The sequence below is a fragment of the Primulina eburnea genome, chromosome 9 (genome assembly GCF_022965805.1).
Source record: "Primulina eburnea isolate SZY01 chromosome 9, ASM2296580v1, whole genome shotgun sequence".
In the NCBI taxonomy this organism is placed as follows: Eukaryota; Viridiplantae; Streptophyta; class Magnoliopsida; order Lamiales; family Gesneriaceae; genus Primulina; species Primulina eburnea.
The window spans coordinates 29,741,792-29,753,341 of record NC_133109.1 but is presented as its reverse complement, the minus strand read 5'-3'; the positions used below and the strand labels follow the sequence as shown (position 1 = coordinate 29,753,341).

At 29.1% G+C, this 11,550-nt stretch overlaps 1 protein-coding gene across 1 annotated transcript; it reads left to right on the top strand.

Moving 5' to 3' along the window:
* The first annotated feature begins 6,123 nt into the window (after positions 1-6,123).
* LOC140841536 (uncharacterized) lies at positions 6,124-8,099 on the top strand. Its single transcript, XM_073209036.1, has 2 exons — positions 6,124-6,315; positions 7,339-8,099. The coding sequence occupies exon 2, from the start codon at positions 7,344-7,346 to the stop codon at positions 7,893-7,895; it is 552 nt and encodes a 183-aa protein (XP_073065137.1). The 5' UTR covers positions 6,124-6,315; positions 7,339-7,343; the 3' UTR covers positions 7,896-8,099.
* The last annotated feature ends 3,451 nt before the right edge of the window (positions 8,100-11,550 follow it).

Below are 11,550 nucleotides of genomic sequence, written 5' to 3'. Positions count from 1 at the left end.
AAGTTGTTATATTTATTAATTCTTTAAATTTGTTATAACCATATTAAAATTTACCTGATCATCATTAAAAAAATATCTGATCATAAATTTCATAATCAATGTCGGTCGATATTTCATATTATATATATATATATATATATATATATATATATATATATATATATATATATATCATCTATTTGTTTCGGTCAACCTACGATAAGAATTATATTTGGATTCTAATTTCTTGTCCTAACAAAGAGGAGAATACTTCACTTATTTTTAACGTCCAAATCATGATATGAAAAAGGTCGCTAAAGCATAAATAGTCTTTAAAAGATGAGAAACCAAGCTATAAATGTCCAATGTGTGATACGTTCGAAGCAAGATCTTATTATTGTACAGTCTCTCCTTATATAATTATTATTGTTGGGTGCAATAATTGTCCTTGCTTGGTAGAGCAATCAAACCATGGTGCTTGTGCTGCTATGCGGTTTAAAAGATTTGAGTTGCACCATTACTACTAGTTATAGCTTTTGGTAAAGCGGTAAGCACTCGGTCCTACAATTGGTATCAGAGCCAAGGTCATGGGTTCGATTTTCATTGATTGCAAGGAGTGCAATTATTGAGAGGGAGATTGTTGGGTGCAATAATTGTCCTTGCTTGGTAGAGCGATCGAACCATGGTGCTTGTGCTGCTGTGCGGTTTAAAAGATTTGAGTTGCACCATTACTACTAGTTATAGTTTTTGGTAAAGCGGTAAGCACTCGGTCCTACAATTATATATATCATATCATTTCTCATAAAAATTCTTGTACAGTTAACAGAACTATGTGTTTTTTGAACAGTAAAAAAGAAAAGCAATCAAACAAAAAAAGGAGTCCGGTCTTTCTCAGTATCCATATATAAATATGGTAAGAGCTCATTCCATTTACTGGAATAATAAATTTCGGAAGAATACCATGAGAGTGTATTCGTTGCAGAGATTTTCCAACTTTTTTTTTAATAACAGATTTTTGTAGAGTTGATAGATTTCTACTGACTTTTGCAGAATCTCACGGATTTCTAAAAATTTTCACATAGTCTTGTAGATCTATTACGCACAACTTTTATTGAAAATTGTATACTTTTTCATAGAATCCTAATGTTTTTGTGATTTATTATTGTGATTTTTTTAAAATTTATTTAAAATAACAATTGAAAGTGACTAACTTTTACTTATTTCAAATATTTTTGTCTCCCAATATAATATTTTTACATATTGTTTTACAAAAATCAATAAATAAGTCAGTATTAAATTTATTGTAATTAAACTTCAATTATTCAAGTCAATTCAACATGTTTATTTAAATAATTGATATTTTTTAAAAAAAAAACATAATAATAATTTTCAATATTAATAAATAATTAAACTTAAAATAATTTCATTTATTTTAAATTTTTTTTATATAAAATATATATCAATTTTCTTTTGACAATATGTCAAAAAAAAAAACAAGACAATTATTTTTATTTAAAAATAAATAATAAGTATGTTAATATATTAGTAATTAGAGTTAATTTATAAAATTTAATATATTTAATTTATTATAATTATTCTTTTATATATAATATATATATATATATATATATATATATATATATATATATATATATATAATATAATGTACAAGAATTTTGAGTTATAATTAAAATCAAGATATAGATTAATTAAAATTAAAAAAAAAATTAAACATCAAATATTATATAATAGTTAATAAAAAATTAAATTTTACTAATTCAAAAATTATTATTTTCAATTTATAGGTCAGTAAAATATTATAATTTTTTTGTTATGTAGAATAATATTTTTTTTAAAATTTTTTAATAAATATAATTTTAAATTTTATGAAGTTTTGTGATTGGAACTCTGAAAATAAAATTAACGATATTAATAATTTTGATTTAAAACTATTATTAGTACTAAAAAATATGTTTAAAAAATACAAATAAAAGAAAAAAAAAATTGGAAGAAAAAAAATGAAAATTTTAGTGTGTGTATTGAGTGTATGATTTTGGGATATTTCCAAATTAAATGTACATTCAAATCTTTAGGTATTTCATTGTGGTATCTTAGGCTTTAATTCTTGTACTTAATAGAATTTTATGGATTTATTAAAAGTCTATTGACATTTTGAATATTTATAGACATTTGTAGATTTTTTAAAAATAAAGTTTGAATATCACATTACTTTTCAAAAATCTACAAAAGTTTACTAAACTTTTATAAAGTTATTAAAAGTCTATTAAATACACCCTCCTTATATTAGAATAAATTTATAATCATCTGAATTCCTTTTTTTTTTCGAAATACAAACAGTGGAATCACTCAAATATTTGATTGATTGAAAGAGTATAATTTATATCATAAATTACTCCATTTGACTTCAACGAAATTATGAATATATATACGTCTATACTTCTATACTATTTTATTAAGTTTGAGACACTTAGAATAACTAACTTTGATGTTATTGTCTGTTTTAATAATTATATATATTAATAAAATGTCAAACACGTAACGTGTGTGTCGGTGCAATAGTATATATAAAAAATTTGCTGGGCTTTGAAGCATCTGGAGAAATTTTGTTGATGTACAAGGTTGAATGTACACTTTTGATGCCTTGAACAAAGGCGGAACAAAATTATCTCATCTTTTTAGTATGAGTCATTTTTTAACTATTAAAATACAAAAATTCATGTAAGACGATCTTACGAGTAAATTTTGTGAGACATATATTTTATTTGAGTCATCTTTGAAAAATATTATTTTTTATTGCAAATATGAACAAAAATGACACGTCTCATGAGTAAAGATCCGTGAGACAATCTCACACTAGACATACTCTAGTAAAATACTCATTTTATAGCTAATATAATATTTAAAGATTATTTAGTGAACTCATGAGCTGTATTAAGCAATTTATAACATATATTTAAAGCCCTAAATATAATTTGGAATGCTTAGTGAAAAGATTTTAAAAATTATCTCATAATGTTTAAAAAAACCTGAGAAAATCTTATAAGATCTTTAACATCATGTAATTAAGTTTTATTAGCTCCATTTTCTTCATTTTTTTTCATTTAATTTGCATTTTTTAGGTATTTGATTTAGGAAGAAGCAACAATTTTTTGGCATAGCAATATGTTCAAATGCATATAATTCTTAAAAGATACTTGGAATCCATTTGGTTCAAGTCTACTTTCAGATCATAACTTACCATTTGGTGAGAAAAATAAAATATTAATTGATTATATATTTTTATTTGGCTCAAGTTTTATAAAACATAAAAAAGTTTTATAAAATGTTAGTAATAAATAATTATGTTATATTTTAATTTAAAACAATATTAATTCTTGTTCCCAATTTAACTTTTAAATTAATAGTTTTTATTTGACATTAATTTCAAATGAAAAACATAAAATCATTTTTTTTACAAATATCAAATGATTTAAATCATTATTAAACAATAAATTTATTGTGAAGTTTATTTTTTAAAAAACAAATTTATGTGAAGAACAACTCGATTCTTGATTTCTTCACTCCCTTCTTTGCCTATCGGATTGGGCCACTTTACCTTAAGTAAATTTTAATTTTAAATATTAGTCTTTTAAAATTCAAAATTTGATAAATAACATTCACTTAAAAAAAGAGAGAAAGGAAATGAGTTCTTGTTCTCTTCATTCTTCGCATCTTTCTCACAACGATTCTTCTTTTCTTCATCTTCACTCATTAGTCTTCTCTTCAATATTTTTTCTTCTTCTACATTAAGCAAGAGAATATTGTAGTCATTTGTCTTCCTAAAAAAGTTTCAATTTTTCTCAACATTGTCAAAGATTTTAAATCAGGTGTAAGTTCTAAGGTCATCTCAATTTTTTTTATCGATTTATCGGTTTTTATTACAATGTATATATTGTAAATATAATTTTTCATATATTTCATTCTTAATTTTCGGTCACCCAAACATTATGGGTTCAGTCGCCTAATTCTGTTTTCAGTCGCTCAATTCTGTTTTCAGTCGCCCACTTTGATATGTTATGTCATCCGTTTATATGTTAAATCATTTAATTTTTATGACATCTTTATTGCTTATTTTGTACTTTTACTAAAAAATATTGTTTTTTGAAAGTGGATGGTTGGATGTATTTTTTTTAATGTAATTGAACATTAATGATTTAGTATGAATGCATCGAAGATATTTTGTACTGTTCAATGTATAAAAGTAATCAAATTAATATTTTGTGGATTATTTACTATATTATAATATATTATAATCGTGTGAGTATAAAATATAAAAGTGGCGTAAAATAATTCAAAGAGCGACTGACAGAGACTGAGTGATATATGATTCTTATAATAGAAAATACGAGCAACTTCACGTTTGAGGTCTATTTACTATATTTTAGTATAGTATAATGGAATGATATTGTAAAAAATAAAAATAATGTCATAATACAAAGAGTGACTGAGTGAGATATGAGTGATCTAATAGAACCATTTGATGTACTAGAAAATATTGTTTTTACCTTAATTCATACTATTTTTCATTTTATAATCTCTTATCCATAAAAATATATCATAATATATTAAGTAACATATAAAACATGAACTTGGTCACTATTTTTTCATATATAACTCATTCGTCATTCGGTCGCTCCCAGTCGCCCTCAGTCATTTTTGCCTTATTTCACGATATGTTTAATTTCGTAATTTCTTATATATGAAAACATACCATAATATAGTAAATAAGATATAAAACACGAATTTGCTCACTTTGTTTTTACCATATCACTCAATCGTCATTCGGTCGCCCTCAATATCTTTTTAGCTTATTTCACACTATTTTTCATTTTATAATCTCTTATCTATAAATATATGTCATAATATATTAAGTAGGATATAAAACATGAACTTGCTCACTATTTTTTACTATATAACTCAGTCGTTTTTGCCTTATTTCACACTATGTTTAATTTCGTAATTTGTTATCAATGAAAACGTACCATAATATAGTAAATATGATATAAAACATGAATTATCCTACTTTATTTTTACCATATCACTCAATCATCATTCGATCGCCCTCAATCGTTTTTTAGCTTATTTCACACTATTTTTCATCTTATAATCTCTCATCCATAAAAAAATATATCATAATATATTAAGTAGCATATAAAACATGAACTTGCTCACTATTTTTTACTATATAACTCAGTCATTTTTGTCTTATTTTATACTATGTTTAATTTCATAATTTCTTATACATGAAAAAATACCATAATATAGTAAATAGGATATAAAACACGAATTTACTCACTTTGTTTTTACCATATCACTCAATCGTTATTCGGCCGCCCTCAATCGCTTTTTAGCTTATTTCACATTATTTTTCATTTTATAATCTCTTATCCATAAAAATATATTATAATATATTAAGTAGGATATAAAACATGAACTTGCTCAATATTTTTTACTATATAAGTCAGTAGTCATTCGGTCGCTCTCAGTCGCCATTAGGTCGGCCTCAGTCATTTTTGCCTTATTTCACACTATGTTTAATTTCGTAATTTTCTTATCCATGAAATCATAATATAGTAAATGTGATATAAAATACGAATTTGATCACTTTATTTTTACCATATTACTCAATCGTCATTCGGTCGCCCTCAATCGCTATTTAGCTTATTTCACGCAATTTTTCATCTTATAATCTCTTATCCATAAAAATATATCATAATATATTAAGTAGCATATAAAATATGAACTTACTCACTATTTTTTACTATATAACTCAATTTCCATTCGGTCGCTCCCAGTCGCCATTCGGTCGCCTCAGTCATTTTTGTCTTATTACACAATATGTTTAATTTCGTAATTTTCTTATCAATGAAAACGTATCATAATATAGTAAATAGGATATAAAATACGAATTTGTTCACTTTGTTTTTATCATATCACTTAAAAAAAAAACAAATGAGCAGCCCAAAATAAGAAGAAGAAAACGATAGTTTAGGTTCAAAGAAAAAAATATATTTAAAATAAGGATAAAATAGACATTTTAAAAGTGAGTGTTAGTTTTTTAAATTTGTCGTTGTTGTTGAGTGTTATCGGATTAGGAAATTCACCCCTAGTTGGTTTTTTCAACGTCAAGTCCGCGATAATTCCTCAACCCTTTCCCCTCTACGTGGATACTAATTTTTCTTTAGGTGTTTCCCATTTGGCGACTGTTGGCTTCTCAACTTCCTAAATTTGCTTTTCACGCAGATCTGGTGTTTCAGTTTTCTCGAATTTTACTGGGTATGTGCCAATTTTGCTTTTATAAATACCCTTTCAAGCATTGATTTTCATAGTTTGGACATTTTTTCGTTTGAAGCTAGGTGGGATTTTTGTAATTTGGTTATTGCCTTCGTTTCTTGGCCTGTAATCTTTAGATCTTAGTTACTATTTATGGGTTGCCGTTATATTTGACTATTTCTACTCTTTACCACCGCACGTCCTGATTTTGCGTAAAATTTTGTGAAATTTTCTGTGTTCACCGCGTGTTCTTTAATTTTTATTTAGAGAAAAATGCCGCAATAATAAGCTTTAATTGCAATTTGTTTTTTGATACTTCTGAAGTTATTGGGAAACCCATTTTAACTAAGCTTTAAATTCAGTTTGTATTGAGTTAAGTTGAGTTAAATATTTTGGGGAAAAATTGTTGCTTGAGGTTTCTAGGACTTCTTTTATTTGTTCGCAGTCCGGAACTATTGGTCTCGCAATCTTTAGATCTTAGTTACTGTTTTTGGGTAATCTTTGAATTCATTAATTTTGGCATAATTCCGTGATGCACTTTGTTCACTCTGTCACCTATAGTCCCCAATTTCAATATGTACGTGCTGATTTTGCTTTCATCATGTTAAACTTGGTTATTCTCGGTTTTAACTTGATATTCGTGTATAAATTCTGTATTTTGGGAAAATTTTGTTGGCATATGTTAGATTTCCTAATATGTTTGTTGTCCAAATCTTTTAAACTTGTAATCTTTAGATGATATTCATAATTGTTTCTGTGTTATACTCTTTATCCTTGCATTTGTTGAATTCTATTTTCTTTTGTTTTTCCCTGTGTTGGCATCTATTTGCAATGCATTTATTGGCTCTTATTGTGTAACAGAGTTTTAATTCAGCTTCAGGTTTTAAATTCTGGATTTTGAGAGAATTTTACTGTTCAAGGATTGTGGGATTTCTTTACTTTGTTTGTTATCCAATTTTATTGGTCGTGTGATTTGTGGATGTTGATTTCCCGTTATTTAATTCCGCGATCTTGAATTTTGTCTAGTGACAATGTCTCAAGGATACGCAATCGAGCTTTACTTCGACCCAGCCCTGGAAAACCAAGTCTTGAAGGCCTGGAATGTGCTTGCTCGACGCCAAATCAGCACACAGTTGATCGAGATTGAATCTAGACCTCATCTTACCCTGTTTGTTAGTCCTTTAATCGACTTACCTAAACTGGAGCATGTTATTAGAAATTTCGCTTCTAAACAAGAACCATTATTTCTATCCTTCTCCTCAATTGGAAGCCTCCCAAATCCCAATAATGTTCTGTTTCTTTGTCCGACCCCATCTATGCCTCTTCTTCAATTTCGTTCCCAGTTATGTGATGCCATGAAGAAAGAAGGGATCCAAATGGGGGAGAACGACTCTCCTGACGAATGGATTCCTTACTGCGCAGTTGCTGAAGAGGTGCCAAAGAATCGTATGGCAGAGGCATTCACAGTTTTGCGTGACTTGAAGTTGCCAGTCGGAGGCTATGCAACTGATATTTCATTGATCGAGTCCTCACCAGTTCGTGAGCTCTTCTCTTTCCCCCTTGGCAACACATTGGAGTGGTAAAATTAGAGGCACGTTCATGAGTTCATCTTGAGTTTTATTTTGTTCTTTTTCCCGATGATTTTCATGTGTCCGTGCTTTTAAGAACTGATTTTAGAAGTCTTACCTACACTTCGAAGATATATAATTTTGGTCCATCAGCTGTGCTACCTTTGTCGATTACGTAATATAGCTTACATGTTGATAGAACTTTGAGGGTTAAAAATCCAAGTAGGTTGTGAATGTTAATATATTTTCTTCTATATTTTTTGTCACAGCAGATGGTCATAACAAAAACTTCTTTTTGTAGCTCTGGCTGGCTAATCATGGGTTAATACTTGAGTCTTGAATTTGTATAATTTTAAACGCATTGATGTAAAGTCACATAGTGCTGTCATCTCCTTGGCGATGATCTTGGTGGAAATTGTGCTTCATATTTTTCAATAATTGGTAATTTTGGTTTTGATCTTGAAAATCGTCAAACTTTAATCGTAGTTGTAAATCGTCAAAGTTTAATCGTAGTTCTTTATTTAAATTTTTATTGGCAAATGCCATTGTGGATAGCAACATTTGTCTGTGCCATAGAGAGCAAAGCTTATTCACATACTTGGCTCGAAGGATTCACACTGAAAAGAGAGGCAATAATCCTTGAGATAATGTAATTTTTACGTGATACGGTAATATTCAATACACTTTATTGAATCAATGACCGTTACCCGTATTTCCACGAATTTGATTTGAATTTAAGGTTCTATACCCCCGGCTCGATTTCACGGGCGGAAAGTGAGACTCATGGTCCAATCATTGTGTGTTGCCACTAAGAAGAAATCAGTGGCTATATCATTCCATACTGGAATTTGACCTTTTTAACCATTTTATACCTTCGATTCAACTTCATGAACCTGAATGACAACTCACTGGCGGCGTCATCCATTAGTCACTCCCCCCATCATCTGTAGCCTCTGAAACTCACTTCAATCCACACTCTATCCGAATCTCAGACATGAGCTCAGGAGATATAAGTCCTATGTCCTTCCTCAACGTTCACTCTATAATTTTTCGAGTCTAATTTGGTGTTTTCACCATCTTGGATAGGTTCCTCTTCTTAGAAAGCATGACTTTGCTAGGTTCTTGTGACACAAGAACAGACCCTGTTGCTTGCTGAGAGAATAGGATGAATATGGAAATCGTTCATTCTATATGATGTTTAATCAAGAAGTGGAAAATTTTCCCACTTACAGACCTCTAAATTGTGGACCACCTCCCGTATTGATGTCGCTTCGGCTCTACCTTTGGTACTAACTATGGCAAGAAAGGTTCTTGAAATGTTCGTTGATTGTTTTAGCGATTCCAGACACGGTATTGGGTTTCCCTTGTAAAACATAAATTATAAATTGGCTCGAATTAAAGGTAACATAAAACTTAGAGGCAGATTATATGCTCTGAATTCAAACCTGCTAGGTCTGGCATATACAGAAGGCCATATGATGTTATGCCGACTCATTTTGTGTAGCTTTCCCAGCTGAGTATTCTGAATTAGCCTTTGAGTGGTCAATTTTAGAGTCAAAAAAGTGAGGCTGAACTGAAGTGGTGGCTGAAGTATTAACCTGGCCCTATGACTAAAAATACCAAGTAATGCATCAATCATTGTTTGGTAAAGTTTTCCCATCAAAAGTGAAAATGCATGCACATAAAACACACCACCCAAACTTTTTCTTGAATTTACGTCCAAAAGAAGTGAAAAATCAATTTGTCGCTCAGCAATAAGACAAATATTTACAGTCTTACAAGCGTATATATAATCTTTACATTTGAGGAATGGCTGGGACAAGAACTCCATGAAATCGTAAAGCTTTGCCGAGTCTGAAGCAGAAAAGCAAGACTTATGGCCTTTTCATAGCACCTCAAATTAATTTGAAGTTGCACGGTTGCACCCACAAAATGAAAGGAGAAACGTATGGTAGGTAACGCCGATTCATGTTCCCTATGAGGATTTAAGATAAAGTTTCACAAAGTATAACCAAGAATAGAAGAACTAATATGATGATTGCAAAATGACTTTTTCAGGTCAAATTTTAAAAATTGTGTGGGGGTAATAATTATGTAAGACCAATCTTGGCCCGAAAATTATTACCTCCTCGGCAAAATTTTCAAAATGAGACTGATCTTCACTGTTAAGATCTTTATCAAATGATTTTTCTTTGTTTTCGTTCACATCGTAGTTTAGATGATGAAATTTCCAACTCACAATACCAAGACCATTTGGCCACTAATCAGTTGCTTGAAATGACAGAAAAAGCAAGGGAAAGATATAAAAGAGGGCAACTGAAAACCAGGAAACATAAGGAACAAAACATTCAATCCAAGTACATGAGACAAGAATATATTTCAATTTCCCAAAATGCAAATTTTCATCCAGGTAATAAAGAAAAGCACACTTGTTCCATATATTTTTATTAGGCAACTGATGAAACTAGAGGATATGGAATGAAAAACTAGATAAACAGATTCATAAATACGAAACCAATATTGACTTGCTCCACTGCTACCAATATGCCACCACTTTCAGCCTCTAAAGTCTTGATGTACTTCTTCAATGCTCCTTCTGCCAACAAGTATTCCCGATATTTCCAATGAAGTTCCATCAAAAACTGCTCGTCGGCATGTGAATGGAAAGAGAAAAGTTCACTTCATCCTAGATTGAATCGGGGTTTCATCCACAATCTAGTCTCCATAAAATATATACCCATTAGTAGGAAAGGTCCCATCCTAAGCAGTAAGCCCCATTCTCCTCAGCATAAACCTTTCTTCTTCAGTTATACCCTCATCTGCTTCTGGTGGTTGAGAGATGATTTCTTTATCCAAACCTTCTAAAAGCCCTGTCCTTTTTTTGCTAGTGCCTACAGCAATAACATTAACATCAGGAATGCGCGGAATAATTGGGAAAAGATTTGAATGACTCAAGGTTTTTCATCAAGGCCTACAAAGTTCGACTTTTCAATTATTACTAATAATTAATAGACGTTTTTCGGATTTATTATTATTCTTATAATAATAATAATAATATAATAATAATTTTAATAATTAATTTAATTTGAATGAAAAATATAAAAATATAAATATTTATAATATATGATAATTATTAAGTATTTTGAATTATTTGGTTGGATGATTGGAAAATTAGATATATGAGAGGATTGAAGAGAAAAAAATTAAGGATAATAAAAATAGTAGTCTTTCATCAATACACCAATAAGAAGGTTAGTATCGATAAAACTTACGTTGTATTATAATATTTTCATTCTATATGTTCCTAAATTTACATTATTTATTTTCTATTTAAGCTATTATTATTAATTGAATTTCAATCGCAACAAAAATATTAATTACAACATAAAAATACAATATTAATATATTATACAATATTAATGTATTATAGTGGAGTGAATTGGAGAATCCGTGCTCGTCCATGTGGAGCATATGTGCTTACAAAGCACATATAACGATCCACATCACTCTAATCCGTGCTTACGAAGCACATATTAAAGTATTTTTGCAAAAATATTTTATTTTGAATTATTTTTTATTTTTAAATAAATTATAAAAACCCCTAAAAAACATGATTAAAAGCGCAATTTTGTTAATGAATTAAACAAAAACAGATTCTACAAAATATTAT

Excerpts from the sequence above, each read along its gene's own strand:
- LOC140841536 (XM_073209036.1), top strand. The coding sequence starts at position 7,344 with ATGTCTCAAGGATACGCAATCGAGCTTTACTTCGACCCAGCCCTGGAA.